Source organism: Monocercomonoides exilis (assembly GCF_001643675.1).
Source record: "Monocercomonoides exilis strain PA203 chromosome Unknown scaffold49-690789, whole genome shotgun sequence".
NCBI lineage: Eukaryota > Preaxostyla > Oxymonadida > Polymastigidae > Monocercomonoides > Monocercomonoides exilis.
In genome coordinates, this window is record NW_027150594.1 from 313,004 (window position 1) to 339,277 (window position 26,274).

General features: G+C 42.2%; 15 protein-coding genes across 15 annotated transcripts; 11 read left to right on the forward strand and 4 right to left on the reverse strand.

Annotated features, from left to right (window-relative positions):
• Positions 1-107: 107 nt before the first annotated feature.
• On the reverse strand, positions 108-822 carry MONOS_13503 (peptidyl-prolyl cis-trans isomerase-like 3; the record flags this gene model as incomplete). The annotated part of the gene is made up of 6 exons (XM_067866214.1): positions 108-128; positions 213-324; positions 413-484; positions 572-621; positions 681-742; positions 792-822. The coding sequence occupies 6 exons, from the start codon at positions 820-822 to the stop codon at positions 108-110; spliced, it is 348 nt and encodes a 115-aa protein (XP_067721088.1).
• A 373-nt stretch (positions 823-1,195) lies between these two features.
• On the forward strand, positions 1,196-6,916 carry MONOS_13502 (Structural maintenance of chromosomes 1, SMC1). The gene is made up of 11 exons (XM_067866213.1): positions 1,196-1,273; positions 1,333-1,420; positions 1,484-1,956; positions 2,025-2,156; positions 2,256-3,070; positions 3,172-4,348; positions 4,467-4,658; positions 4,762-4,962; positions 5,092-5,721; positions 5,812-6,579; positions 6,688-6,916. The coding sequence occupies exons 1-11, from the start codon at positions 1,202-1,204 to the stop codon at positions 6,841-6,843; spliced, it is 4,704 nt and encodes a 1,567-aa protein (XP_067721089.1). The 5' UTR covers positions 1,196-1,201; the 3' UTR covers positions 6,844-6,916.
• Positions 6,917-7,288: 372 nt separating this feature from the next.
• MONOS_13501 (putative V-type H+-transporting ATPase subunit c) lies at positions 7,289-8,154 on the forward strand (the record flags this gene model as incomplete). Its single annotated transcript, XM_067866212.1, has 5 exons — positions 7,289-7,373; positions 7,426-7,533; positions 7,590-7,640; positions 7,691-7,927; positions 8,015-8,154. The coding sequence occupies 5 exons, from the start codon at positions 7,289-7,291 to the stop codon at positions 8,038-8,040; spliced, it is 507 nt and encodes a 168-aa protein (XP_067721090.1). The 3' UTR covers positions 8,041-8,154.
• Positions 8,154-10,064, reverse strand: MONOS_13500 (putative RIB43A-like with coiled-coils protein 2). The gene is made up of 5 exons (XM_067866211.1): positions 9,649-10,064; positions 9,364-9,533; positions 9,174-9,288; positions 8,827-9,054; positions 8,154-8,658 (listed from the first exon to the last, which is right to left on the reverse strand). Exons 1-5 carry the CDS (start codon positions 10,024-10,026, stop codon positions 8,413-8,415), a joined length of 1,137 nt encoding a protein of 378 aa, XP_067721091.1. The 5' UTR covers positions 10,027-10,064; the 3' UTR covers positions 8,154-8,412.
• Position 10,065: 1 nt separating this feature from the next.
• On the forward strand, positions 10,066-11,135 carry MONOS_13499 (uncharacterized protein). Its single transcript, XM_067866208.1, has 3 exons — positions 10,066-10,091; positions 10,149-10,590; positions 10,644-11,135. Exons 1-3 carry the CDS (start codon positions 10,086-10,088, stop codon positions 10,718-10,720), a joined length of 525 nt encoding a protein of 174 aa, XP_067721092.1. The 5' UTR covers positions 10,066-10,085; the 3' UTR covers positions 10,721-11,135.
• On the reverse strand, positions 11,088-14,090 carry MONOS_13498 (uncharacterized protein; the record flags this gene model as incomplete). Its single annotated transcript, XM_067866207.1, has 1 exon — positions 11,088-14,090. The coding sequence occupies one exon, from the start codon at positions 14,088-14,090 to the stop codon at positions 11,577-11,579; it is 2,514 nt and encodes an 837-aa protein (XP_067721093.1). The 3' UTR covers positions 11,088-11,576.
• Positions 14,091-14,742: 652 nt separating this feature from the next.
• On the forward strand, positions 14,743-15,138 carry MONOS_16162 (uncharacterized protein; the record flags this gene model as incomplete). Its single annotated transcript, XM_067869076.1, has 1 exon — positions 14,743-15,138. One exon carries the CDS (start codon positions 14,743-14,745, stop codon positions 15,136-15,138), a length of 396 nt encoding a protein of 131 aa, XP_067721094.1.
• Positions 15,139-15,565: 427 nt separating this feature from the next.
• Positions 15,566-15,844, forward strand: MONOS_16161 (uncharacterized protein; the record flags this gene model as incomplete). Its single annotated transcript, XM_067869075.1, has 1 exon — positions 15,566-15,844. The coding sequence occupies one exon, from the start codon at positions 15,566-15,568 to the stop codon at positions 15,842-15,844; it is 279 nt and encodes a 92-aa protein (XP_067721095.1).
• Positions 15,845-16,650: 806 nt separating this feature from the next.
• Positions 16,651-16,908, forward strand: MONOS_16160 (uncharacterized protein; the record flags this gene model as incomplete). Its single annotated transcript, XM_067869074.1, has 1 exon — positions 16,651-16,908. The coding sequence occupies one exon, from the start codon at positions 16,651-16,653 to the stop codon at positions 16,906-16,908; it is 258 nt and encodes an 85-aa protein (XP_067721096.1).
• Positions 16,909-16,986: 78 nt separating this feature from the next.
• On the forward strand, positions 16,987-17,571 carry MONOS_16159 (uncharacterized protein; the record flags this gene model as incomplete). Its single annotated transcript, XM_067869072.1, has 1 exon — positions 16,987-17,571. One exon carries the CDS (start codon positions 16,987-16,989, stop codon positions 17,569-17,571), a length of 585 nt encoding a protein of 194 aa, XP_067721097.1.
• Positions 17,572-19,789: 2,218 nt separating this feature from the next.
• On the forward strand, positions 19,790-20,092 carry MONOS_16157 (uncharacterized protein; the record flags this gene model as incomplete). Its single annotated transcript, XM_067869071.1, has 1 exon — positions 19,790-20,092. One exon carries the CDS (start codon positions 19,790-19,792, stop codon positions 20,090-20,092), a length of 303 nt encoding a protein of 100 aa, XP_067721098.1.
• Positions 20,093-20,254: 162 nt separating this feature from the next.
• Positions 20,255-20,515, forward strand: MONOS_16156 (uncharacterized protein; the record flags this gene model as incomplete). Its single annotated transcript, XM_067869070.1, has 1 exon — positions 20,255-20,515. The coding sequence occupies one exon, from the start codon at positions 20,255-20,257 to the stop codon at positions 20,513-20,515; it is 261 nt and encodes an 86-aa protein (XP_067721099.1).
• Positions 20,516-21,031: 516 nt separating this feature from the next.
• Positions 21,032-21,301, forward strand: MONOS_16155 (uncharacterized protein; the record flags this gene model as incomplete). Its single annotated transcript, XM_067869069.1, has 1 exon — positions 21,032-21,301. One exon carries the CDS (start codon positions 21,032-21,034, stop codon positions 21,299-21,301), a length of 270 nt encoding a protein of 89 aa, XP_067721100.1.
• A 685-nt stretch (positions 21,302-21,986) lies between these two features.
• Positions 21,987-25,083, reverse strand: MONOS_3731 (uncharacterized protein; the record flags this gene model as incomplete). Its single annotated transcript, XM_067873750.1, has 6 exons — positions 21,987-23,233; positions 23,399-23,916; positions 24,053-24,476; positions 24,552-24,702; positions 24,762-24,982; positions 25,045-25,083. The coding sequence occupies 6 exons, from the start codon at positions 25,081-25,083 to the stop codon at positions 22,166-22,168; spliced, it is 2,421 nt and encodes an 806-aa protein (XP_067721101.1). The 3' UTR covers positions 21,987-22,165.
• A 79-nt stretch (positions 25,084-25,162) lies between these two features.
• MONOS_3730 (putative nicotinamidase) lies at positions 25,163-26,132 on the forward strand. Its single transcript, XM_067873749.1, has 3 exons — positions 25,163-25,224; positions 25,291-25,405; positions 25,453-26,132. Exons 1-3 carry the CDS (start codon positions 25,185-25,187, stop codon positions 25,925-25,927), a joined length of 630 nt encoding a protein of 209 aa, XP_067721102.1. The 5' UTR covers positions 25,163-25,184; the 3' UTR covers positions 25,928-26,132.
• The last annotated feature ends 142 nt before the right edge of the window (positions 26,133-26,274 follow it).

Below are 26,274 nucleotides of genomic sequence, written 5' to 3' on the forward strand. Positions count from 1 at the left end.
GATATTTTTGTTACACATAAAGCCTGTTTCGTTTAATATTTTAAAATTTTTTTGTTTTGTTTTGTTTTGTTAATGTGAATTGGATGAAGTGATTTTTGTGATAATTTTCAAAGTGCCACTTCAGCAATCTAATGTTAAGATGAAAGAAAAAATATTTAATGCAAAAATTGATAAATTAATTCTTTGCTCAATTATAAAAAAAATGAACAAACTGGATTAGCATGAATTGTGACTGATATTATTTTAATTTCGTGAATTGGACGACTATTTTCATCGGTTGGCGTTTTCTCCATTGCATCAAGCGTGTCAAACCCATCGATAACTCTAAGTTATGTTTCATTAAATTAAAGTTAATTGATATTTCAAAAGTTAAATTCACAAATGCAAATGAATTTGCTTTCGCTGTACATACTTTCCAAATATGGTATATTTATCGTCCAAATGAGTTTGTTTCGAGTATGTTATGAAAAACTGGGAAGCATTACTTTTCAAAAATTAAGTCCGATAATAACATTGAAAAATAAAAAAAGTTAATAAATATACATTTTTGATGAAGAGAAAAGTATCAAACGTTCCAGGTTTTCCCATATTTGCCATTGAAACAATTCCTCGTCCAGAATGCTAATAAAATATTAAATTTTTTATAAAAAATGATTTGAAATCACTTGTAAAATACAAACAGTTAATAAATCAGAATATTCTTCTTCAAATTTTGTGCCCCAAATAGAAGTTCCACCTCTTCCTAATTTTTTTGTTATTGCAATTAAGCTTTATTGAAAAAATGAAAAAACCTGTTCCTGTTGGATCACCTCCTTGAATCATAAACCCTCTGATATTTTTGTGGAAAATAGTTCCGTTATAGTATCCGCACGCACAAAGAGCGAGAAAATTCTATTATAACGCATGAAATCAAGCAAATAAATATAAATATGTATTTGTGCTAATAAAAACCAAAATCATAAAAACAATAACTACCTCTGCAGCTTTAGGAACGATTTCACAAAATATTTCTATTTTCAAATCGCCAACATTTGTATGAAGCGTTACAGACATAAAATAAATGTTTATTTTTTTTGTTATATATTCATAAGTTCACATGTTTTTTTGTTTTCAACTTAATAATTAAAAACCGAATGAAAAACTTGGAAAACTTTATAACTAATGAAATGGACTCACCCATAAGTTATTTATATCAAATCAAATGAATGTTTCAAATGCAAAAGAGAAGGAAGACGAACTTCCAAAGCTTCCTTCTCATTATTTGCACAAGCTAGTTTGTGTTTACATAAAATTTCACATATTTTTGCACTATTGCTTCTTTTTCGTTGAAAGATCGTGAATAATTTCAAAAGTTACAAAGGCGAACATCTTATTGGACCTTTTCTTCCATTCACTTGTATCATTGGCCCAAATGGATCAGGTATACAAGATATAAATAAAAAATTTATTCTGCAAATTATTTTCGTTTCAATCATCTTTCTAGGAAAATCAAACATTATGGATGCTGTCAGCTTTGTGCTTGGACTGAAAACTTCAATTTTACGTGCTCATAAACTTAGCGATTTTATATATCGAGGATCTGATGAACTTGATGAAAGTCAAGAGTCGCGCTCGATGTATGTTACTGCGGTTTTCCGAAAAGCAGGCGAGAATGGATTTGAGGATGATACTGATATGATTAATAATGTCAACATTGTGGATGAAATTTCTTTTACAAGGGAAGTATCTTCTTCATCACCAAATGTGCCTATATATCGAGTTAATGGAAAAGTTAAACAACACAAGGATTATCTTCAACAATTAAAGGGAATAGGATTAGATGTTGAAGCTCAAAATTTTTTGATTTTTCAGGGAGACGTTGAAGGAATTGTTCAAATTACACCAAAGGAGCGAACAGGTTGGTTTGAGAAAGTTAGTGATAGTGCGGAGCTTATTAATGAATATGAAGAATTAAAAGTTTGTCTTTTTAATAGTAGTGTATTTTTTTTTTTATTAAATTAACTCAAAATAATCAACATATACAGGAATTAGTCGAACGTTCTGATACAGAAACAAGCATGGTTATGATGAAAAAAAGAACAGTCACACATGAACAGCGTATTTTTCTTGAGCAAAAAAAGGAATCTGAACGATTTCAACAATTAATGGATGAAAGGGCGTGTTTTTTATAATTTTTTCCCCCTCAAGTTTATTTTATTTTTTCTGCAATTGAAAATAAATGAATATTTTGGTGCACGCTTCATTTTTTATTATAGACTGAACTTGAAGCAAAAGCTACACTGTTTCGACTGTACCACATTGAAAAAAGCATTGCAGCAATAGATCGCGATATAGCACATCTGAAGGCAACTAAGCAAGCCCACGAAACAGCGTTGAAAAACGCAACGGTTGAATGGGAAAAGGCAAAGAAGAAGGAAGCTGAGCATCGGAAGAAATTAGTCGAAGCGGAACAGAGTGTAATTGTACTGGGCAGAAAAGCAGATTCAACAGAGCCAACTGAAGCACGCGATGCTGCAGCGGTGAAAAGAGCAAAGGAGAGTGCAGATATCGCGAAGGACAAAGTGGCCAGGCTGCAGAAGGAAATACAGAATGAGAACGAGAAAATGAAGGTGCTTGAAGAAAGATTAGCGGCTTTGGATCAAAAATATCAAATGCTGGAAAGTGGAGAAGATATGGAAGAGGAAGAAGAAGAGGAGGAATCGTCGAATAAAAGAGGAAAAGGAAAAAGTGACAAACAAAAGACAGGAAAGAAGCAGTTGAAGTTGAGCGAAGAGCAGTTGGCGGAATACATTCGGCTAAAAGAGACAGTGGAAAAGGAGCTTGTTTCAACGAGACAGCAACTGGACGATGTGCTCCTTCCGCAACAGAACAACGACTCAACAGAAGCAGAAAAACGTGCAAGGCGAATAGCAGAATTGGATGCGAAACGAGCAAGAGCTGAGGAAAGTGCCAATGATGCCAAAGAAAAAAGAGAGAAAATTGTGATGGTTAGAGAAAAGGAAGCAGAGGAGAAAAAGCAAAAAGCAGAAGAAGATCTTCATTCAGCAAAGGAACAAATAGAAAAACTAAAGTTTGTTTCTATTAATAAAAATGCCTTTTTTAAAGATAGTTTTTTTTTTCAATATTTTTTAATGATTATAATGTTTGCCCAACTTATCTAAATGATAACAGAAGCAGACAAACAGAAATTGCCGATCTGATCGAACAGCAGACGCGTCTTATCTCAGCCGCCAGGTGCGACATTCGCGAAACAGCACAAATGGCGCTGCTGCGAGAGACAGTGACCCAGTTGAGTGCGCAATTTCCTGGTGTCAAAGGGACACTCCATCAGCTGGTGGATTTGTCGCACACTCAGTTCGAGAAGGCAGTGACGACTGCGATGGGGTCGCGAATGAACGCAATTGTGGTTGACACCGAGCAAACAGCAAAGGCCTGCCTGCGATTCATCAGAGAGAATCGTATTGGCTCAGGCGGAGATTCAGGTGATGTCGATGACGGCAGAAGGAGAAATAGAGGCAGAAGAAGCGGAGCAGGCAGAGGAGGCGCTGGCTCTGGCTTTACAAGCTTCACGTTTCTTCCTCTTGATACACTAAATCCAAAGCCCCTCCAGGAGTCATTGCGTATTTCATTGAAAGCAACATGGAGAGAGAAAGGAAGAAGTAATTCAGCATCATCATCATCAGGCATTGTTAGATCTCAAATGTCTGAGCCTCAACTGATGATGGATCTCCTCCACTTTGACTCACAATACACACCTGCTGTTTTGTATGCTGTTGGAAGCACTGTTGTGGTGCCAACACTCGAAGATGCTATGACGCTTGCCTTTGGTTCTTCGATGATGTCTGGTTCATCAGCTTCAGCTTCTTCTTCTTCTTCTTCTGGTTCGCAGTCATTTGGAGGAATGCGCATACGTGTGGTTTCGCTGGATGGAGATATTATCTCAAAGAAAGGGCTGATCACCTGCGGATCTCCTGCAGTTGCTGCCAGAGCGCAAGTGTGGGGACAGAAGGAAGCTGAGCGAGCGAAGAACGAAAGAGCGCGGCTGGTCAGTGAACGGACAGAAATTGCCAGAAGACTCAGAGCAGAGGAGGAAAAAGCGATGATGGCGGAGATCTCGCTGAAAGGGATGGGAGAGGTACTGATTGGAATTAAGGCAGAGAGAGAAATGCTGGAAGAGAGAGAAGCCAAAGAGGAGAAAGAATTGAGCAAAGTGATGGACGAGCTGACGAAACTGACGAAAGATCACGAGGAAAAATCTATTGTTATTCAGCAAAGACAAAAGACAATTGATGAATTACTTTCCTTTGTGAAAGATGTTGAAGATAAAGTGTTCAAAGACTTTTGCGAAGTGTGAAATGAAAAATGCTTATTATTAAAAAAATTACTCATAAAAATTATTATTATTATTATTATTTTGAAATCTTTATTATTTTGCAATTGTAATGTCTATTTAATATCAATTGCAGAGGTTGAACATTCCTTCAATTCGAGTGTTTGAGCAAGTGAGAGACGAGCAGCAAAAACAGCGAGAAAGCGAAATGCATTCGATAGAAGTTGATAAGGCTCGCCTTATTTCTCAGATTGAACTGATGAAAGCAAGAAGCTCAGCGCTTATCCTCAAAAGTGTTCTGAACGAGGAGAAAAAGGCAAATGAAAAGGTTTGATCGTAATGGAATTAAATATTATAGTTTTTTTCCCATTAAATTCATTATTCGTTTTCAAATGTTTTTTATTCATATTTTTTATGCAAACTAATTTTAGCTCCGAAAAGCAGAAGAACAACACAAAAAGTCTTCGGAGGCTGTGCAACAGCTGAGAGCAGAATTTGAAGCAGAGAGAGAGAAGCAGCTGAAAGTCGAAGCTGAATGGCGATTGGCTGAAGAGGCACTAATAAATGCGCAACGTGCAAGACAAGCAGTTGCAGAAGATATAAGTTCGCGAACACTTTCAATTGAAAAATTGGTTTGTATTTTTAATAGTTGATGAAAGTATTTTAAGTATTTTTATATTATTTTGAATTTGCTAACATTCATATCTGAAAATGAATGTTGACTTCCATTGGCTGAATGAAATGTTGATTGAACTGTGAAGAGAGGGGAGAAGTCTTCTTTGCAGAGCCGTCGCGACACTTTGTTCACAACAGCGAGAATGGATGAGATCAAAATTCCGACTGTCACTGTTGGTGAATCGATCAAAAAGAAAGATGATTCTCGAAAGAAAAAAATAGCTTTGGCAAATAAAAAGAAAAAAGGTGAAGATGAAAAGAAAAAGAGCAAAAAAGACAAAAGAATGGAAGAAAGCGAATCTTCAGAAGAGGAAGAGGAGCCAATGACAAAGAAAAAAAGAGGAAGACCAGTAGCAAAAGGAGGAAAGAAAGAGAAAGCCAAAAAAGAGAAGAAAGGAGGCAAAGGAGCTGCGGATGTGGTTGAATTGTCAGATGAAAGCGACGAGGAAAACGAGGAAAAAGAAGACGATGAAGAAGGAGCCGATGAAGAAGATGAAATAGACATCGAAGAAAGAGTGCCTGCTGGACAAAATCTGATGTTTTCTGAGACGATTGATCTTTCTTTGTCTCAGGTACCATCTCAGTTGGAGTTGTCTCAGCAAATCACTGCATCTTCTTCTTCATCCTCAGCTTCTTCCTCCTCCTCTTCATCATCTATTCTACCAGTTGAAAAGTTTAGAATTGACTTCAAATCTCTCAGCAATGCACTAAAAGCAGTATGTTTCATTCAATATTTGATGTTTTAATCTCATCGCACGAATTTTGCTTTCGACTTGTTTCTTTCCTTTTTAACTGTATTTTTGTAGTTGAACGAGAAAGAGGCCGAAGCTCAACAAGAGACTTACAATGAGCAACTGAGGCAGCTCAATCAAGAGTTGAGTGAGATTGTGCCGAATCTGCATGCTGGAGAGCAATTAGAAGAAGTCGAAGAACGACTGAACAAACTTCGTGCGCAGTTTGCGGCTACACAAGAAAAGAAGAAGAGGAATATGACTTTGTTCCAGACTGTTAAGGCTGAGAGAAGAAAGCGCTTTTTGCGAGCATTTTCGCACATGCAGAGCCAAATTGGAGGGATCTATGCAGAGCTCACACGCGGCCCAGCAGGTGTAGGCCATGCTATTCTGGAGCTGGAGAACAAAGGCGACGAGCCATACTTGGGAGGAGTGAAGTTCCACACAATGCCACCATCAAAGGGATTCCGCGAGATGGAGAGTCTGAGCGGTGGGGAAAAGACAATCGCTGCACTCGCTTTTATGTTTGCATTCAACAGCTTCAAGCCATCTCCTTTCATTTTGCTCGATGAAGTGGATGCTGCGCTTGATAATGTAAACGTGGCAAGAGCAGCTGCTTACATCAGAAGAAGAAGCAATGGTGAACTGACGAAGCATCGGGGGAGAGGCTTTAATGCATCTCCTTCGTCAATGTTAAATGACAGGACAGGCTCGATTGCCACACCTTCATTGGCCACTGCTCCATTTGATCTTGCAACTCCGACTCCTTTGCTATCCTCGCCAGAGTCTCCATTTGGCCGTCTCGACTCACAAACGCCAACGCCAGGGCTTCAAATGATGGATGTTTGATTTTTATTTTAACATTATTTTATGTTTTATTTATCTTTGATTATTTTAAATCCTTTTTATTGATTTGTTTTATAACATTTGAATTTCTTTATATTTCCCCAGATCTCAAGATATCCTCTTCAGTGCATTGTGATATCTTTGAAGGGTCAATTCTTCGAGTGGGCTGACTTGCTTGTAGGCATAACTCGAAACATTGAGAAAGAATCCTCAGATGTTTACACTGTTGATTTAAGGCAATATAGCCTTGACATTCAATGATCGTTATTAAATTTTCTTTTTCTTTTTTTTCATTTGCGACATTTTTAAAAATAAAAACAATATAAAAATGTTCTGATTTTCAGTTATTTAAATTACCAGCATTTGAAGATCCAAGCTCGTCTTAAAAACAAAAATCTGTCTCATTTATAAATTAATTACAACCTAATACATATATTTCTTTTTCGTAATCAATAATACTCAATCATCTTCAGATGGTCTGCTTTTGAACATTATTTTTCTATGTTTAAAGGATTCCAAAACCAAAAAACCGCAGAAAAACAAAATCAGCTATTTTTTGTTTGTCACTTTTTTGAAAATGCTTCCACATGTGCAATTATTCAAATTAATGGAACAGATAGATAAAGTTTTTTTTTTCAAACAAATGAATTTTTAAAATATTACATAATTGGATCAACTTTGTAAGTGCATTTTCCACAAAAGGAGAATGTCAATTGTTGTCAATGAGATTTGCCCACCATTTTCAACTTGGTATGGATACTGTGGAGCTGCAGCTGCTATTATCTTTGCAAGTGTGCCGTTAGCATTTTTATTCAAAAAATTAATAAAAACTTTTTCTTCCAGACCTTGGATCAGCATATGGAACAGTCACTTCAGGAATGGGAGTATGCTCAATTGGGCCATCTCATCCAAATATGGTCATGAAAGGAATTGTACCAACAATTATGGCTGGTTTGTACAAATAATAATTTTTTTATTTTTATTTTCTAAATTTCATAAATATGCAGGTATTTTGTGTATTTATGGACTAATTGTCGCTATTATTATAAACAGCTCAAGTTTGAATCGTTTTAATTGAGTATTTAATATTGAATATAATTTTTTTAAGTTACAAAGGAATATACGTATTTCCAAGGATTTGCGCACCTTTCGGCTGGATTAATGGCTGGACTTAGTGCCCTTTGTGCCGGCATTGCGATTGGAGTTGTTGGTGAAGCTGGAGTTAGAAGTTATGCAAGAGAACCAAAATTGTTTGTTGGAATGCTTCTTATTCTTATCTTTGGGGAAGCTCTTGCACTATATGGACTTATTGTTGGCTTGATTGTTGGAACAAAAACACCTCAAAGTTTGTTTTTTCTTTCTTTTAACATTATATCCATCATTTTTTTAAAACTTTATGTTAAATAATATTATCTACTTTTATTTTCAAAAGATGGATGTGATTTTGTTAGGGTGTAGACGATAACAAATACCAATTCCTCTATTTTCTTCTCATCTCTCACTTCTTTTAATAAATCACTTTTCTCATCTGGGATGTCAGTTGATTATTAAATCAAAGAATTTTTATCTTACAATTATTTTCTTTATCTTTGAAATTTTTGTTTTGCTTCAACAAAAAAGCATCAAATAATCAGAAGCAATAGATAAAACATTGCTATGAAATAGAAATGCTTTGGCTAAATTAGCAATTTTCAAGAAATGAAAGAGTTACAAAGTTTTGCGAGATATCTAAAAACCAAAATATATAATGAAAAGTTCATAAAACGTAAGTGAAGGTGGAACAGAAAGAAGTGAAGATTTGTAATAGAACAGCTAACAATGAACAGTACTTTAGCGAGATGATGTGCCAAATTTGTCGTACCAAGAGTCATCAACCACATTTGTATACAGCTCTTCTTGAGCTTTCTTCCTCCTTCTCGCCTCTTCTGCAGCTCGCTTATTCTCTTCCAAAAGCTGCCGTTCCATTTCTTTCTTCTCTCTTTCCGTTCTACGCTCATGTGCAGCCAAAGTCCTTGCAATAACTTCTGCTTCGTGTTCTTCTGCTTTTCGTTGTGCTTCTTCGGCTTCCTTTCGCAGCTGTTTTTATTGAAGTTCAAACGAAAGAGCAATAAAATGTAATAATGATAATGATAATAATAATAATAGCAGAGGTTCGCAAATATTCAATGAAAAAAAATGAGAAACAAAAAAGGTGATACACAAAAAAAGTCTACTTCATTTTTCTTTTCCAAATCTTGTTCAAACCTTTGCTTCCTCAACTTGATTCTTTTGGATGGCTTTGATTTCTTCGACTTGATCCGGAAGAAGGCCCTTGAAATGATCGGGGCGGAATCTACGAGGATTTTCAGCGGATAATGCCATCGTCATATCCTCATTCATTTCTCTCGACTTCAGCTCTCTTTCAATCTCATCCATCTCTTGCAGCATTTCTTGATGCTTCTGCTCGTTTGCTCTTTTCTTTTTCTCTTCAGCCTGTAGACGTTTTGTTTGCAGAAATAAAATGTCATGAACATTCAATTGTCCATGTTCAAACATTGTTTGTTGAATATATGTAACAAGTTCATAAATACAAAAAACATTCATTCTCAAACCATTCTTTTGTTTTCTTCCCAAATTCCATGAAGCATTTCTTTTCTGGCAAATTGCTCTTCTGCATCTAACTCTCTTAAACGCCTATCAACTTCTTCTTTTTTCATTTGTTCCAATCTAATTAAAATAATATCAAAAGATGCAAAAAGCAATCAACGCAATAAATAATGTTTTTAAACAATTTTAATAAACCTTTCCAAAGCTTCTTCATATTTTTTGCGATTTGCCTTTTCTTCCATTTGAGCAAGAGCCCATTCCCTTTGTTGTTCTCTTTGTCTTTTTTCCCTTTCATCATGCTCAAGATCTTCCCCTTCCATTTTTTGCAAGCCAGATACAGACAGTCTAGGATCATCATCGCCAACCTGAAAATAATTAATGTTCATTTTTTAAAAACAAATGAAGGACAAAATATTTTTTTGAAAAAATAAATTGAATTGTTTTTTGATTGAACAAATTTTTTAAAACAAAATTTGAAACCCTTGCAGGCAGTGACATTGCAGCTTCTGCTTCTGGGCTGAGGTCGTATTCTCTTCTTGTAGTTTTCTGTTGTTGAGTTTTATAAAAATTCAGAAGTTCTGCTCTTGCCTCCTCTCTTTCACGTTGAACTTGTGCTTCCATCTCCATAAGCTTTTTATCTGCTGCAAGCATTTCAGCTTCCAATGCAAGTTCTCGTGCCTTTTCATCTTCAATCCGTTTTTTCTTTTCTTCAATCTGTTTTTGTAAACCCTCATAATCCTGCCCAATAGTCCTCCATTTTACATCGAATATTCTCTTTTTCCTTTCTTCTTCTTGCCTTCTTCGACGCTCAACATCGCGAGCAATCTTATCTTCCTTCAATTCCGTGACAGGCAACATTATTTTAAACGGTTGTGATATTTGATCGTACTACCCATTCACTTTTCTGTCAATAAAAAATGAGTGTTTGATTCCTCTTCATTTTTGGCAATGTTTATTAAGATTTATTTGCTTGCTTCTAGTTCGAAACAGTAGCACCTTTAAGTGAGACAAAATATTTGTTTAAACTTCCAACTCGCGATGTTGTTTTCTCCGAGGAAATATCAGAGGGTTGCAGTTCTCCAAAGGAATTACAACTTCCTCGAGTTGTACCCGTTGGAGAAACAAAAGTCATTGGGGTCATTCCAGCACTTGAAGATTTTCAAAAAAAGGCACCAGCAGCAAAAGTTGAATTTTTAAAGAAACGAGAAGCTGCTCCTTCCTTTGGAGTAATGCACCAACAGGTGTTGCAACAAGAGCAAAAATTGATGGAAAGATTTTCTGCTCCAGAACTTAAACTCACTTCAGATTTTGTTATTTCAATGTGCGAAAAATCACATAAAATGTCACATTTCTCTGCTAATCCTTCAATTGAGACATATCTTGACAACGATGATGAAATTACATGGGCAGATATATATGATGGTTTGTTTATTTTCATTTTTTGAATTAATTTTAATCTTGCAATTTAATAAAAGAACCATGCATTGTTGGGCCGAAGATCGTTAATCCAAGGAAAATTTTTGAAAAGACTATGCTTGACGACGATGTTTAATTTATCAGAGCATTTCATTCTCTTCTTGTTTTTTTAAAAATTTTACAGTTGTGAAAAGAAAAATCAGATTTAATCAAATTGGATATGATTTTTTATTGATTTTCACACAAGAGAAAAGAAAAGCAGATCAAAATACAAACATTTGGTGCAGAGTTCTTGCATTAATGGGAAAAACAAAGATTTGACCCAATAATTTTTTGTAATTAGATAATTATAAATCTTGCATTCTCATACAAAAAATTTAAGAAAAATACAACAATTTCGAATAAAATAAAAAAAAATTGTGTGGAGCATAATTCAAAAAGCAATAAATTAAGTCCATTTAGGTATTCTTTTAATTTTTATTTTTGTCGATTGAAAACTTCAAGTTAGATGCTACTATTATTGGTTTTTGTGAATTGAAAAAAAAAAAAAAATTTGAATTTTTACGTTAACAAGAATCAGTTGCATTATGCTGACTGAAGCTATAAAAATCATAAAAATATATAACTTAAACATGCATACATTAAATTTTTAAAAAATCAAACATATATAAATCAAAAGTTGTTGGGAAATTAGCAAAGCAAACACAAAGAATATGATATCACATTTGTAATAAATATTTACAAAACGTTAAAAAATAAACTAAATACTTATGGAAAATCACTCTGTACTCGAATGTTAAAATGAATAATTCAAAAAAGTTATAAAAATAAACAAATATAAATATAACTCAGCTCTGACAAATGGAAAGCAAACTGAATAGGTTAAAAAAATGTAGCTAAAAAAATTCGAAAAAATATTTTAAAGCAAAATGGATCAAAGAGGCTTTTGTGTATTATGAAACATCATATATCATGCACCGTATATTCCTTTACTAATTTGATCCAGAGCAAGATGCAAGGAGTCGAAGCTCAGAAACATTCACATTCGAATCTTCATCGTAGGTGATTGCATCCGAAACCGTGAATATCACAGCTCCAGCCGGAAAATGCTGGAAAAACTCCCGCTTCATCCCAATCAGCGTCGGCCTGGCTTTCTTGTCCTCTGAAAGCGCTGCCAGGATCACTTCGTCATACGACGAGCTCGCCTTCGAGCAGTTCGGCCTCTCCCCATTCAGAATCTTCTGCCCCGCCACCACTGCCTCATACTCCCCAAACGGGATCTTCAGCGTCACACACTCCCACAGCATCATCCCAATCGAAAACACAACTGCCTTCTTTTTTGCTCCCATCTTCTTGTTTACCATCAGCTCAGGCGCCTTCCACCTCAGGCACTCCATTTTGAAATCATCCTCATCCTCAAATGCCGATGAGGGCAGAGAGTCTCTGTCATCATCATCATCATCACTTGTTGATGTGACAACAGTTGACGAAGAGATGGAGGATGAATTTGAGTCTGAAGAAGAGCAGTCGGAGTGGAGAGCAATGCAGATGACCATGTGCTCTGAGAACAGCACGATGTGCGGACTCAGATTGTCCAAGGACTGAAGTGGATTTTCCATTTCGTCAAATGAATGAAGAGCACCATTCGCCACCCAGAATAACACCTGTGCAGCTGTCTGCTCCCTCTCCTTCAATGATCCAATTGCCATTTCTTTCTTCTCATTCTTTCCATGAAGCAGCATAAACAATGAATCCCTCAGATCCACAATCAGCTTCTCATGGGGAGACGAGCAGGCCATTGCATCCACCAGATTCGACATTGATGATGTGGTTGGACATAGATCCTCCCCTCGAACAAAAGTTGAATCAGAATCGGTCGTATCTGTGGATGAAGTGGATGAGATGGATGGTGATGATGTTCGCTTTCTCGAAACATCATCTTCTTCTTCCTCATCAACCTTCTCCAGCATCCATTGAGGGATCTTGTCTGAATCTCTTCCCAGAATGTATTCAGTAGAGCCACTCTCACTCAATAGGTGCTCTGATGATTCTGAATGCTGCAGACTTTTCGCATACACCCTTTTCTTGATCCTCTCTTCGTTCTTCTTCTCTTCCTCTTTCTCTGCTCTCCTCCACTGCTCTTCTGGTGACATCTCCATCGTCACCATCTCAAATGCCTTCGGATCTTTTCTGATGTTATCATTCACTATTTCTCTCAGATCTTTGTTCTCATCCTTTGCCTTTTTCCATCGTATTGTTATGAGAATGGACACAACAAGAACTATCAAGAACAAAACAATCAAAATAATAATAACTATAAGAGACCAGGACTTATCATCTTTATTTCCTTGTAAAATCTTTTCATCTCCACCTGAATTTTGATCAGTCTTGTTCTTGATAGCAAAAGCGGCTGTTGAGAATGCAACATTCTGATATCCACAAAGAATCGCAACCAGCACTTCTGTTTCGTCAGAGGCCGATGCAACTGCAGACAGCGGCACTTCCCCAACAACTGCGGCCTCAGACAAATACCCTTCCGACCTGAACTCGTATTTGTCGATCACATCCACATCCCCAACCCTCGATGTCATCTGGAAGGACAGGTTGCACGGCAGAAGAAGAGCGCCCTTGAAAGTCAGCTTCACTTCGCCTCCTGACTCTTCTGCCAAAACCGAGTGCAACTCTGGAATAAAGAACGGAGACTGCCTTTCTGCTGCAATTCCCGAAAGCTCGCACCCTTCGCTCAGAATCCACATCGATGTGCCTGGGAGCCACCCATCCCCGCCCTTCAAGCTCGCAATCTCCACCACCCCCGATTCTCCACACATCATGTTTCTTCGCACTGACGAGTAATTGCGGATCATCGGGTTGTTCCCGCTGAACTTGCCTTCTGCCACTGAAATGTTCGCTCGAAGCACCGAAACACCCCCGCTTGGCGAGTTCGATATTGTCGAGTCGCTCATGGTGGCTCTGCTGTCTTCGAAGCTCATCAGCGACCCGTTCCATCTGCACACCTCGCACCCCCCATCCCTTCCCTGCGCCTCTGCTTTGCATTCCTCTCGCACGCCTCCTCCTCCTCCTCCTCCGCTGCCTTCGACCAAGCAGTTCTTCATCCAAACCTCTTCGCATCCTGTGAACGATGCAGCACTTCCAAGCCCAGCAGCACCCGAAGAGCACCCAGAAACTGTGCAGTTGGTCATCTCCAGCCGACACCCCTTTGAGCGGCACTCGAAGCACGATGGAGAGTCCAATGAAGTGATGTTCGCCAGTTCAACAAGCGCAAATCCAAATTCTGATGTTGATGAAGATGCGCTGTTTTCTTTCGCACGAGCTGCAGAGGCATCGTTGCCCATCTCAAACAAGCTCCCGCTCTCCACAATGCTGTTCGAGGCACCCAGCTTTTCAGCTGACCCGCTTGCCCCCTTCAGCATGAATGCGCTCTTGGCTGTGCTGACTCTTTCCACCTCAACCCCCCGCACCAGCAGCCTTCCCTCTTCCCACCCCATGATTCTCGTGCAGTGCAAGTCCCTCACTTTCGTCTCTTCCACAGACACCTCGCTCCCACACCCGCAAATGAGCACAGGCGACTCTGAAGCACTCCCTGCCTCGCCACAGAACTCGCACAGCACAAACGAGCTGCGCCCCGACACAGCCCTGAACAGCACCCCATGCTGCCAGCTGCAATCAGCAGGCACAACAAAGCACAGCCCTTCAAACGCGGTGTTGCTGCCAACACTCACAATCCACTCGCGCGTCTTGCTCTGCACTGCCCTGAACGCCACCTTCGCCTTCTCCCGCGAAATCGACTTCATCTCCATCCCCCCAATCTCGCACTCCCTCTCGATCTCGCTCTCCTCATCCACCAGCAGCCTCGACCCAAAGTCCATGATCACATGCTCCAGCCCGCACCCCACAGACACACACGGCTCCTCCACCTTCCCGCACTGCCTCCCCTTCGTCCCGTTCTTCTCCTCCGCCGACGACACAACGATCGTGCTCTGCTGGTAGATCGTCACATACTCAATCAGATCCACCGGCACATAGTTCTCCTCATCGATCCCGTAGATCGCATCAAACCGGTTGTACACCTCCGGCCGCAGATCCAGCACAAACTGCGTCTCGTTGATCTGCTCTGCAATCCGCCTGCACTCCACAAATATGTCGCGCCCCTTCCACCCCCCGTTCCCTCTGAACAGGCACCCCTTGAACACAAAGTCCAGCGCCCCCTGCCCCACCGCCTTCAGATACACCCCGCCTCCCCTCCCAGCTGTGGGAGAGCACCCACAGTTCGTGATTTCGCTGTTGTTCATCTCGTACCGGCCGCTCGCCCCCAGCACATACGCCATCACCCCTCCTGCCTCTGACATCTCCGACCGGCACACATCAAATACACTGCTGTTGATCTTCATCGCCAGCACGCTTGCCGATGTGTCTGTGAACACACTCGACCCGTTGTTCGACGATGTCACTCGCCGGAACGAACTCCCGTTTATCACCACACTCGGCATTTCGTTTCCCCTTGCACCTTCCCTTTCCCCAGCTCCATCCGCATAGCTCACAATCCCCCCGTTCGCTGTCACATTCGCCAGATCCACCCCTTCCATCGCACAGCTGCACCCGCCCCACACCTCCACCAGCCCCCTTTCGAAGTTCAGCCCTGCCGCCCCGAAGTCAGTCAGCACCAGCGCCCCGCCATGCACAGCAACAAACTTCACGTCTGAGAAGTGCGCTGAGCTGCTTGCTGCCAACGAGCATCCTGCAACACCCAGCAACCCACTGTGGCTCCAAATCACAACCCCCGACGCATCCTCCAGCGTTCCATCCAGGAACAGATCAACCCCTGTGAACGAGAGGCTCCACCAATTCGCAAACAGCCCCTCGCTCAATCCTGCACCCCCAGGCTTCTGCAGAACAAGCAACGCTCTTGCTGCTTCTCCTGACCCTGAAGGCGCTGCTCCAACCGAGCAGTTCGACAGATCCCATGCATCTACCACTCCCAAAGAGCCGGAAAGATGCACTTTCTTTGCCTCTGCATGCTCCTCCAGATGGCTCAGCCCCTTCCACAATGTTTGGCACGGATCCTCCTCTGACCCACACCGCATCACATCGCTTCCTGCACTCGAAACAAAAATCGTGCTCGACAACAGCCCAACCAGGAAGCGGAACAGGTCTGTGTCCTCAAACTGGCTGTCTGTACCAGCAAACACATTCCCATCGCTGCTCAGCCCCGAATAGTCAAACTCGAATGCTGCGCCTGTGATAGTCGTGTTCAGCGCCTTTGCCTTGACAAAAAGACTCTTCCCAACAAAGGCCTTGTTGTTGCCGAACGTCGCATCCTTGAACTTCAGCGGCTGGGCTGCATCAGTCAGCGCACAGTCGACAAACAGGAACCCTCCTCTCCCCGACACTTCTGAGCACTTGCACGAGTCCATCACACACCCCTCCACAAGCAGCGCCTGCCCTGCTGACAGATGGCATGCCACACACCCGCCTTCCACGCTGCTCGCTGCTTCCACTCCCCTGAACTGGCAGCGGGTGGCCGAAAACCCTGAAGCAATCGCCAGCGGAACTGCTCCAAACATCTGCGGCTCAAACGAACACAAGCTCATCCAAACTGTCCCTCCATTCGAATGGATCAGATAATACGCGCACTCTGCATTCACAGAAGAAGAAGAAGAAGAAGAATGAGAAGGAGAAGAAGAAACAAAAGAGAAGGAACAGTCGGAGAGAGTCAGCCCCTCTTCTTGTGAAGAGGCAGACAGAAGCAGCCCAGCTTGCCCAGAAGTGAACAAAAGAGGCAGAGAAAATCCAATCCGCTCAAGCCTCAGATTCCCCTTGTTCAGCAAGACAGCCTCAGACACCCCACCCAAAATGGCTGCGCAAACACCAACCGTGCATTTGCTCGCTTCGTCTGCAGATGCCACAGAAAAGGATGTCAGCTCGTGCCAATGGTCAACCAACGCTTCCGACTTGATTGTCAGGCTCTTGTGCACAGCATCAGCCTGGATGTTCCTCAGCCCTCTCCACAGCGAACAGCACGGGTAGCTCTCACTTCCGCACCCAACCATGTCATATCCGCTTGGAGAGACAGCAATCGCAGGCGCCTCATACTGCACCAGAAACAGATACAGATCCTGTGCAGCCTCTCTGAAGTGGTTCCGGTCGCACCCCATCATGTCTGCTGTCCTCCCCCCCTCGGCTGTTGTCAGCGCCATTGCAAACTTCGACACATCCACAGTGGCATTCAGGCTGTCGCACACAATGAATACATCCTGCCCGAACGCTGCCTCATTCCCTCCAAATCTTGTGTTCTCAAACAGATAGTCGCTGCCTGATCCTTCGCAGAAGCAAAGATACACCCCGCCACCTTTCCCGCCTGCTGCCCTTGTCCCGCTATTTCTGATGGTGCTGTTCGCAACTATTACTTTCCCTCCTGCAGTCAGGCAACACCTCAGAAACCCTCCTTCCCCTGCCTCTGTCTTGCATTCCTCAACCACACTGCTCCCTCTCACTTCCACCTTCTCACAATCCGTAATGTTCACAAGAGGCTCATTCCCTTCCATCCGCGTCCATTCTCCCTCCTCAACCACCAAGCTCCCTCCCCTCATCCACACAATCCCCCCTCCCCCCGAAAACGAGAGATCCAACATCCTCGTTTTTGTCATCTGCACCGCTCCCTCGCTCCCCTTCACAATCCACATGTCTGTGGCGCTCCTTCCTGCCCAGCTTCCTCCAAATGCACACTCGTCCACAAACAGCTTTCCCCCTTCGATGCGTATCATCTGCCCAACTGAAGACACTCCTGGCAGGCCGAACTGCAGATGCTCCAGCATCAGCGATACTGAACTATCCCTCATCACCAGCACAAATCCCCCGTTTCTTCCCACCTCAAACAACGACCCACCCGCCGAAGACTCTCCCCGGATCGTGACTGACTGCCCGTTCCGATCCAGCAACGCATTCAATGTGCACGAGTCAACAATGTGAACTGTCGTCTGATCTGTCCGCATCTTCCCAAACCCAAACATCAGATCCCCACATGGTTCCACATCATCTCCACACATCAAGTCGCTGCTCCCACCACTCTTCACGTACACAATGTTGATTTTCGGAGGGAACAGATAGTGCAGCACAGAAACATTGATCCCTGGCTCCACCTCCCTGTCCACCACCCATTTGTTCTCCTCCTCCTCCTCCTTCCTCGCAGACCCTTCCCACCGCTGGCTCGTGATCATGTCTCGCGGGTTCTTGCACACCAGATACACATCCCTCCCCACCTCCGCCTTGTTCCCCCCAAACACAACCTGCTTCATCGAGTATTCTACCCCGCTCTCCCCCAGCCTCAGATACATGCCCCCGCCTGCTCCCCCGCTTTCGTCCACACTGCACCCCTTCACTGTGTTGTTCCCAAATGCCAGTGTTCCGCTATTCTCCACCTCCATCCACACCCCGCCTCCCTCCATCCTCCCTGCCTCTCTGCAAACACACCCCTCAAACGTGGTGTTCTGCACGCTTGTCGCTTTCCCTCCTCCTGCTCTCCCCAAAACCGCTCCTCCACTCCCCTTCTGCCTCTCGATCCTCGCCAGCGTCGTGCTCCTCACACTCAGCGTTGCTCCCCCCAACACCTCAATCACACTGCTTGCCTCTTCGCTCGTTCCGTCAACCACTGAGTTGCTTATCTCCAGCGAAGCACCCTCTGACACCTTCACCACAGAATTCGTCCACTCCATCGTGATGTCTGTCCAGTTCAGCTCCTCGCAAATGCAGCTCGATCCGCTCCCTCTTATCTCAAATGCTGCCCGCGTGCTGAACGTCAGCCCGTTCAGCTCCAGCTTCTGCATCTTCAGACACCCTTTCACCACCACAGCCAGCGCCATTCCAAATGTGCCTCCCTCTGTCCCAAATCCACACTCTGAAAGCACCAGCTCCATGTCGTTGCATCGAAGCACAGATTCTATGTGCACATTCATCCTCTGTGGCACCACGAAGCACATCCCACAGAACGAACAGTCTTTGCTCGAACAAATGATGCTCTCCCCTGCACCCCCGATGTCTTCGCTTATCCTCACTTGCATCCCCGCCTGCTCTGCCGAAAAGGCAATTGGCTGCTCATCAATCGCAAGCACATGGTCAATCACAAACGATCCTGCCAGGCACACTTCCCCTGCTCCGCTCCCAAACCGAAGCGCAAGCACATACTCGATGGTGGAGCAGGGGGTGCTCGGGTGTCCACATCCAGTGAAATTGTGGCCTCCTGCCCCTGCCACATGCCCAGGCGGTGTGAACGTGCGGAGATACGAAACCAGCGGAATCACAAACCCCTCATTCGTTGTTGACCCCTCATACCCTTCTGCCAGCCCTGCCTCCACTGCCCCATCCTCAAGCTCAATCAGGTCTTTCCGCACAATCCCTGAGAGATCGTCTCCCCTCACAAATATGTTCGATCCATGCACTCCCACACACCCCGAGAACACTGCTCCGCGGATTTCAACATCCGGCACAGCCCGTTCCTCAGCCTCCAAATACACACCCCCGCCAAGCCCGCCTGATCCTCCCCCCTGCCTGCGAGGTGCAGCCTGCAAACGAACTTCCACTTCCCTCGTCCCTTGTTCGCACCATCCGCAACGAAGACCCTCCCTGCATCCTCACCGCAACCCCACCCCCATTCCCACTCCTCGAGCTGCACCCGCTCACCTCCCCTCCTTCAATCTCCACCCTTTTCCCTGTCCCAACCACCCCTTCAATCCCTCCCCCGCTTCCACTTTGCCTTCCTGCACCACACACACTCGTGTTCACCACACTCACCATGCACTCCGAAGAAAACCTGATCGCTGCTTTCGAGCTCAGCCACAAAGGCCCCATTCTCGTCCTTTCGATGCGTGTGCTCCCACCCTCCAGCACAATCAGCGACTCCTCAAGCGCATGTTCTGCTGTGTTTGTCCCATCCACACAGATGCTGCATCCTTCCAGAACCAGCGTTCCTGTCGATGTCAGCCTGAAAAGCGAGCAGGCCTTCGACGATCTGGTTGTGTCGTGCAAAAAGTCAAACGAGGCGACTTTCAGCGATCCTGTTGAGACAGAAAACAGCGACCCCGAAGAAATGGACGAAGCAACGGTCACTGTTCCGCCTCCTGTGTTTCCAAACTCGATCCTGGCCGAATCCACAGAATAGCTGCCTTCAACATATGTCGACGGATCAACCCAGATGGCAATCGGCGTGCTTTTCGAAAGGTCGACCACGCTCTTCGTAAACGAGATCGTCTTGCACTTCCTCTCGTTCAGCCCGCATGCCTTGTGGTCAATCCCTTCCTCTCCATTCACTTTTATCTCCTCAAAGAACCCAGACACCATCCATCCGCTCACATCGCTTGAATCATTCACAATCCTCCAAGCTCTGGCTGTCATTGTTCGGCATTCAACAAACGATTCATTTGTTATTATCTGCACCCATTTATCCAAAATGCAGATGTCATGGCCTCCGTTTTCTGCACTGTTGTTTTCAAAATAGCAATATTTGATGAATGAAGGGAGAATCGTTAAATTTCCATTATCGTTTGAGAACAGTATTGCTCCCCCTTTTTGGTTTGACGAACACGATGAAAATGAGCAATCTGTTATCAAATTTGACCCTGCATCACCAAACCACAACGCCCCACCTCCATAATAATTAATGGTGGCTGAATCAGAACAATTTTGTAAAATACACGAAAATAGTTTAAGTTGGGACCCTCTATTAACATGTGCTGCTCCTCCATCACGACCTGCAGTGGAATTTTCAAAGATGCATTTTTCAACAGTTGCATTGTTTGATAAATCAATGCCTATTGATCCTCCACATGAACTATACGAATTGTTCAAAAAATCGGTACAAGAGATCATTGAATGCTTTACTGAAAAGAAGCAAATTGCTCCACACAAGCAATTCGTATAAGAGCATTCGGTAATTGTCACGTTTGTTGCATCTTTCACATAAAGTGCATAATTTCCACTTACAGTAAATAAGCAGTCTTCAAATAGAATTGTTTCGTTTGTGGTAAAATTTTGTGGATCTGTGTAAGTGTGAGTATACGAGGCTGGGTAATAGTGGGAAAACGAACAGTTCTGTGCTGCAAATCTCGAAAGCGAATGCAATCCATTTGTTATTCCTCCATCAAATGGTGCTGACACTTCTTCAAAAACACAACTCTGCATCATTGTCTGCACTGCTGTTGAATAACTGGTGCTGGCAGGTTCGGTATTTGAAGTGACATTGCAGAAGCTGCACACGTCCAAAAATACACTTCGCATCATGCAGCTTCCCAGAAGAGGCGCTGTTGGTGAAAACGTGAAGGAAGAGAACGAACACTGGGATGCAAAAATGAAACTCTGAATGTCTGATGCCTCGCGAGCATGCGCGGATGCAACGAAGGTTGGGATGTGATTTGCGACTGGCGAGAGTGAAAGACTCATGTTCCACAGCAAGAACTCTCCACCAGCAGAGCAAAACAACGACTGTGCAGCAATTGCTGACGGCTCGATGATCGAAGAACAAACACGCAGAATAGAGTCTTGCAGCAGTGTTGCTATCCCTTCAGGTGCTGCTGCTCTCATAGTCAGATGCGCCAATTCCACGCTTGAATTCCTCATCTCGAAGGATGAAAGGAGCTTCGAATGCTCATTGGAATGGGAGCATTCGCACAATATTGGGGTTGTTGCTTTGTGCTTGCTCAAGCAATAAAACATGCTCGGCCTTTCGCTTGCAACTGTTTTCTGCGGTGCTTCGCAGCTGCCGCATCCCAGTGGCCCGACTGATTTTCCCTGTGGAACCTCCAACGCAGAATAAAAAGCCAGCAGCTGCACGACAAATGCAAAGCGAAGTGCCATTTTCGGTTGAAGCATCGCGCTTTGTATTTGATTGAAGTTTTTATGAAAATATTATGGTTATTGCAATATTTGAAATAATATTTTTTCTAATTTCACTTTTTAGAAGCGATTCTTTCGGAGGCTGATGTTCAGCTCTATTGAGAATATCAGTTCTTATGTATTCATTCGATTCATTAAAAACAAAAATTATTGTTTTGTGTGATGTAAGATTTAGATTTGTTGATTTCAATTTTTAAAAAGAAAATAAAAGTTTCTTCTAATTCTGAACGATATTATTTAACCTTTGATGAAATGTGAGAAAAAAATTGAAGCATCCGCATCAAGTTTTCCACTCATTTTTTCTGAAAAAAAAAAAAAGAGGAGGAAAGAGGTTTGGAAAAATACTAATAAGTATCATTACCTTCAATTTGCACTTCTCTTTCAAAATCTTCATTTTTATTGCTAATTTTCAGCTTTTTGTTCGATAATTTCTTAAAAACTTCAATATACGATTACATCATCAAATTAGAGGGGAAATGAAAAAGAACAAATAAAAAATCCCTGATTTATTTTTCATTAATTATTGGAAAATATAAGGTGAAAAAAACCTCAGACTAATTAACACAAAAAAGAATTAACTTTAAAAACATTGCTTACAGCCGTTCGCTATCATTAACATCTACTCAATAAAATTTACTATTTAAGTATGACAGTGATGTGAGTCTCTCTATGATAATCGCTAAGAAAGAAGTGGTTGAGCCTTTGGCACGCCCATCTCCGAGTGAAGGAGCATCACTTTCTCCAGCTCAAGTTCTGCAATTCTCCTCTTTCTCTCAGCCTCTTCCGCCGACGCCCTGAGCTCTCCCATCTGCTGCAGAAGCCTCTGAGACCGCTCCTCTCTCTCTTTCTCTTCAGCCACCATCACTTTTTTCTCAGCCTCAGCAACCTTCCACTTCTCTTCTGCATCCCCCACTTTCGCACTCAGCTCTGCCAGCTGCCGGCGCATCGTGTCCATATCTGCCTCCATCCGCTGCTTTTCCGCCTTCCACCGCTCCTCCAGCACCCTCCTCTCCTCAGCACGCTCCGCACTCTCCTCTTCAATGTGCTTCTGCAGTGTTATGATAAGCTCCTGCTGCCTGCGCTGTGTCTCTTCCATCCGCGCCTTGTCTTCCTTCAGCTGCTTGTTCTCGTCCACAACTGCCTCCACCGTCGACAACAGCACTCCAGTCGACGCTACAGCACCTGGCTGCCTCTGCAACAAGGAATCAACTTTGCTCTGGATGGAGCTGATGGTCGGAAGGAGCGACGAAATGGCAGGTGGTGGTGGTATGATTGTTGATGAAGAAGAAGAAGAAGAAGAAGAAGATAGACATGGGGAAGGGGATGAGGAAGAAGTGCTTTGTGAAGAAGAAGAAGAAGAAGAAGCTGACACAGAAATATTTTCAGATGTCTCATTCGCTGATGAAGAAGACGATGATTGAGACATTAAATTTTGACCTTCTCTATCTTCAATTTGTTTCTCTTTCTCTTCCTCCTCCTCATCTTCTTCCTCTTCCTCTTCCTCTTCTTCCTCCTCTTCCTCCTCATCTTCATCCTCTTCTGACTCAGCCACGTTTGATCCCATTGCAGGCATCATTGGAGACTTTCCCTTCATCATCATCTGCCCCATCATCATCTGACTCATCATCATTTGACTCATCATCATCTGCTTCATCATTCCTACTTCAAATGGATTCACCTGAGGCTTCGGAGGCTCCTTCTGCTGCAGCTGCTGCTGGATAGAAGGAAGAACCTTCATAACCGTATCCTAAAAGTTACACAGAAACAAAGGAGATAACATACATCACATACATATACATACATATATGCAATCATCACAAATTTCAAATAAAGATAAATATAACAAGTTTCATGGTTTTTGAATTTTTAAAGAATATATAATAGAATAATAACAATGTTTACAATCACAAACCAGAACATTATTTGCATTCCCTCCGCTTGCTTCTCTTTCTCTTTCTCTCCTCTCTCTCTCTTCTCTTTCTTCTCTGTCCCTTCTCTCTCTCTCTTCCCTGTCTCTTCTGTCTCTCTCCATCTGCATCTGCATCATCTGGATCATCATCATCGACATCGCTTCGCTTCCTCCTCCCCCTCCTCCAAAGTGCCCTCCTTGTGCCAGCATGCTCATCATCTGCTCCATCGCCCCAGCGCCTGCCAACCCTCCTGCTGCCATCCCCATCGCCCCACCAGCTCCTGCCCCTGTCCCAGCTGCCCCTGCCCCAGCAGCTGCCGTGCTTCCTCCTGCTGCAGCTGCTTGTGCTTTGTCCTGCCCGCCTTTCTTGATCCGCTTCAAAGTGACTGAAATTCTGATAGGCTCTCCTGGGATAACCCAGTTGGGCAGGTTCGATGCAGCTGACGGCTGAGTCATCTCTGCTGGTATTGTCAGCTTACGCATTCCATTGCGCTTCATTCCCACAATACCATAATGAAGTGCTGATATCATATGATTATGTATTTTTTATTGTAATAATTAAAACGCATACAACAAAATATTTATTAATAATAAAAAGTATGTAAAGAAGTACAAAATTTAATAATTTCTGAAGCTCAAAAAAATGCAAAATCACACCATAAAATCCTTCTTTTGGATTTTTGCTTAGAGTTATCTTCATCATGTTTGACTCTTCAATGTTTGCAACAAGCTCTCCTTGGATACCGTCACGTGACAGCTTCCATGCCTGTAAAATGATTCCTACAAAATCGCCCCAGGTAACTGGAACACCTTTCCCTTCAAGATACTCTTGAATGATGCAAGGCGGCTCCTCCGCGCTTGAAGCTGAAGCTGCCGATGAGGGTGTCGTTACAGGTGATGAAACTGTTCGAGCTGCAGTAGGAGTTGATGCTTGCACGGAAGCAGAAGCAAGTGAGCGCAGCTGATCTTTGATTGCTTGGAGTTGACCTGAAAAGTTTTTCCCTGTGGTAGTATCGGGGAAACTAACAGACCAAGCTTTTTGGGTCTTATCTCTAAACACAACAACCCTATCATCAGCAATCTTTTATTTTCAAAATATTTTTATTTGCAAATTAAAAATTTAATAAAGTATCAAATAACTTCTACGAAAACAAACAGTGGGATTGAAATCAGGAGTAATTTCTGTCTCTGAAAAACATTCCGTTGTTGCCCCTGTTCTTATAAGAACTAAAACGTAATATGGAGGTTGAGGGTTCCGAAGAATGCCAGCAATTGCCGTTCCTTGTGAAATATATTGTGTTCCATCACTAAAATATTCCAAAACAAAATATTAAAAATAAGAAAAATGATAAATATTTTTTCATACTGATAATGACAATCTACTTGACTGGAAAATATATATTGTGGGGTGGCTTGAGACGGTGGTTGAGTGGCTTGTTGTGAAGGCGATGCAGGTGACATTGTGGGTGTTTGAACGCGAGAAGCATCCTGTTTTGGCTCTTTTTGTCGAGTGTACTGAAATGATATTGATTCAGATTTTTGTGGAGCGTGTGAAAAGAGCGATGAAAGATTGCTGCTGTCAGGAAGCTAAATACAAAGAAATAAATTATAACATAAAATTCTGCAAAATAATGCAAATACAATCAAACTCCAGAATCGTTTAAAAAGTAATCTCGTCCTCCACTCATTTAAAGAATCAAAGCAAAGTCAATTATTTGATCTTGCCCAATATACATCTCTATTATTGATCAAAAATTCCATGATAAAAATAGATAACTCTTCTGTTTTGATGGCAAAACGCACAGCATTGCTGATTATTGATGTCCAATGTATGTAAAATGCTATGATTATCTTTTATGAGCGTTATTTGATATTTTATTTGTTTTATCAACAAGATGATTTTTTGGAGGGAGGTTCACTTGCAACAAATGATGCAAATGCTGTTATTCCAATTATAAATGAAATACGCAACAAGGTTCATTTCGATGATGTTGTTGTATCAAAGGATTGGTTTGGATTTCATCTTGATTGTTGTTGAATAAATAATCTTGCAAAAGGCATCCAAAAGGACATTGTTCATTTGCTTCGTCTCACCCTGGAAAGGCTTTATTTGAAGACATCACGCTCCCAGATGGCACTCCTCAAAAGCTCTGGCCAGATCATTGCGTTCAAGGATCACATGGAGCAGAAGTGCATTCTGATCTTAAACTAGAACCAACAGATTTTGTCGTTTTTAAAGGGCAACACGCTGAAATTGATTCATATTCAGCATTTTTCGATAACGCACATAAGGCAAAGACAACTCTTCAAGACCATTTGCAATCGAAGGCAATAACTGATGTTATTGTTGTTGGAATTGCATTGGATTATTGTGTATGCTTCACGGCAATGGACGCAAAAGATCTGGGATACACAACGACAGTTGTTGAAGATGCTTGCCGTGGTGTTGCACCAGAATCAACTGCTGCAGCCGTTGAAAATATGAAGAAAAAAGGCATTAATTTAATCAAAGCTGAAACCCTTTTGGGGTAAACTCATGAATTCTCAAAGAATCTGCAAGAACTGCGCATCTTTTGATTTTATAATATTCGATTGATTTGGTTTTTATTTTTTATTCATGCGATGACAATGTTATATGATTGAATTTTGGTATTCATTTTTCGATTTTTCATTTGTAAAGCATCTTTAACTCAAAAATAAATTTTTCAATGAAAGATAAGGAAATTTTTTTTCTTTTCACAATCCTTTTGAGAAGGTTTGCGAATTTTGATACTCGTTTTTTTCTAGGAGGACGTACAGTTTTCGAATATTCACATGAAAAATTATCAGTTTGATAAAGAATTTGTTTAAACCTTCAAAGTCAACAATTATAACTTTAT

Excerpts from the sequence above, each read along its gene's own strand:
- MONOS_13502 (XM_067866213.1), top strand. The coding sequence starts at position 1,202 with ATGAATGTTTCAAATGCAAAAGAGAAGGAAGACGAACTTCCAAAGCTT. Across the intron at positions 4,349-4,466 it reads TGTTCAAAGACTTTTGCGAA|AGGTTGAACATTCCTTCAAT; the intron begins GTGTGAAATGAA and ends TATCAATTGCAG. Across the intron at positions 4,963-5,091 it reads CACTTTCAATTGAAAAATTG|AGAGGGGAGAAGTCTTCTTT; the intron begins GTTTGTATTTTT and ends TGAACTGTGAAG.
- MONOS_13500 (XM_067866211.1), bottom strand. The coding sequence starts at position 10,026 with ATGTTGCCTGTCACGGAATTGAAGGAAGATAAGATTGCTCGCGATGTT. Across the intron at positions 9,534-9,648 it reads CAATGTCACTGCCTGCAAGG|GTTGGCGATGATGATCCTAG; the intron begins GTTTCAAATTTT and ends AATTATTTTCAG. Across the intron at positions 8,659-8,826 it reads ATCAAGTTGAGGAAGCAAAG|CTGCGAAAGGAAGCCGAAGA; the intron begins GTTTGAACAAGA and ends CAATAAAAACAG.
- MONOS_13499 (XM_067866208.1), top strand. Across the intron at positions 10,591-10,643 it reads ATGGGCAGATATATATGATG|AACCATGCATTGTTGGGCCG; the intron begins GTTTGTTTATTT and ends ATTTAATAAAAG.
- MONOS_3730 (XM_067873749.1), top strand. The coding sequence starts at position 25,185 with ATGGCAAAACGCACAGCATTGCTGATTATTGATGTCCAAT. Across the intron at positions 25,225-25,290 it reads GCTGATTATTGATGTCCAAT|ATGATTTTTTGGAGGGAGGT; the intron begins GTATGTAAAATG and ends TTTATCAACAAG. Across the intron at positions 25,406-25,452 it reads GTTGTTGTATCAAAGGATTG|GCATCCAAAAGGACATTGTT; the intron begins GTTTGGATTTCA and ends ATCTTGCAAAAG.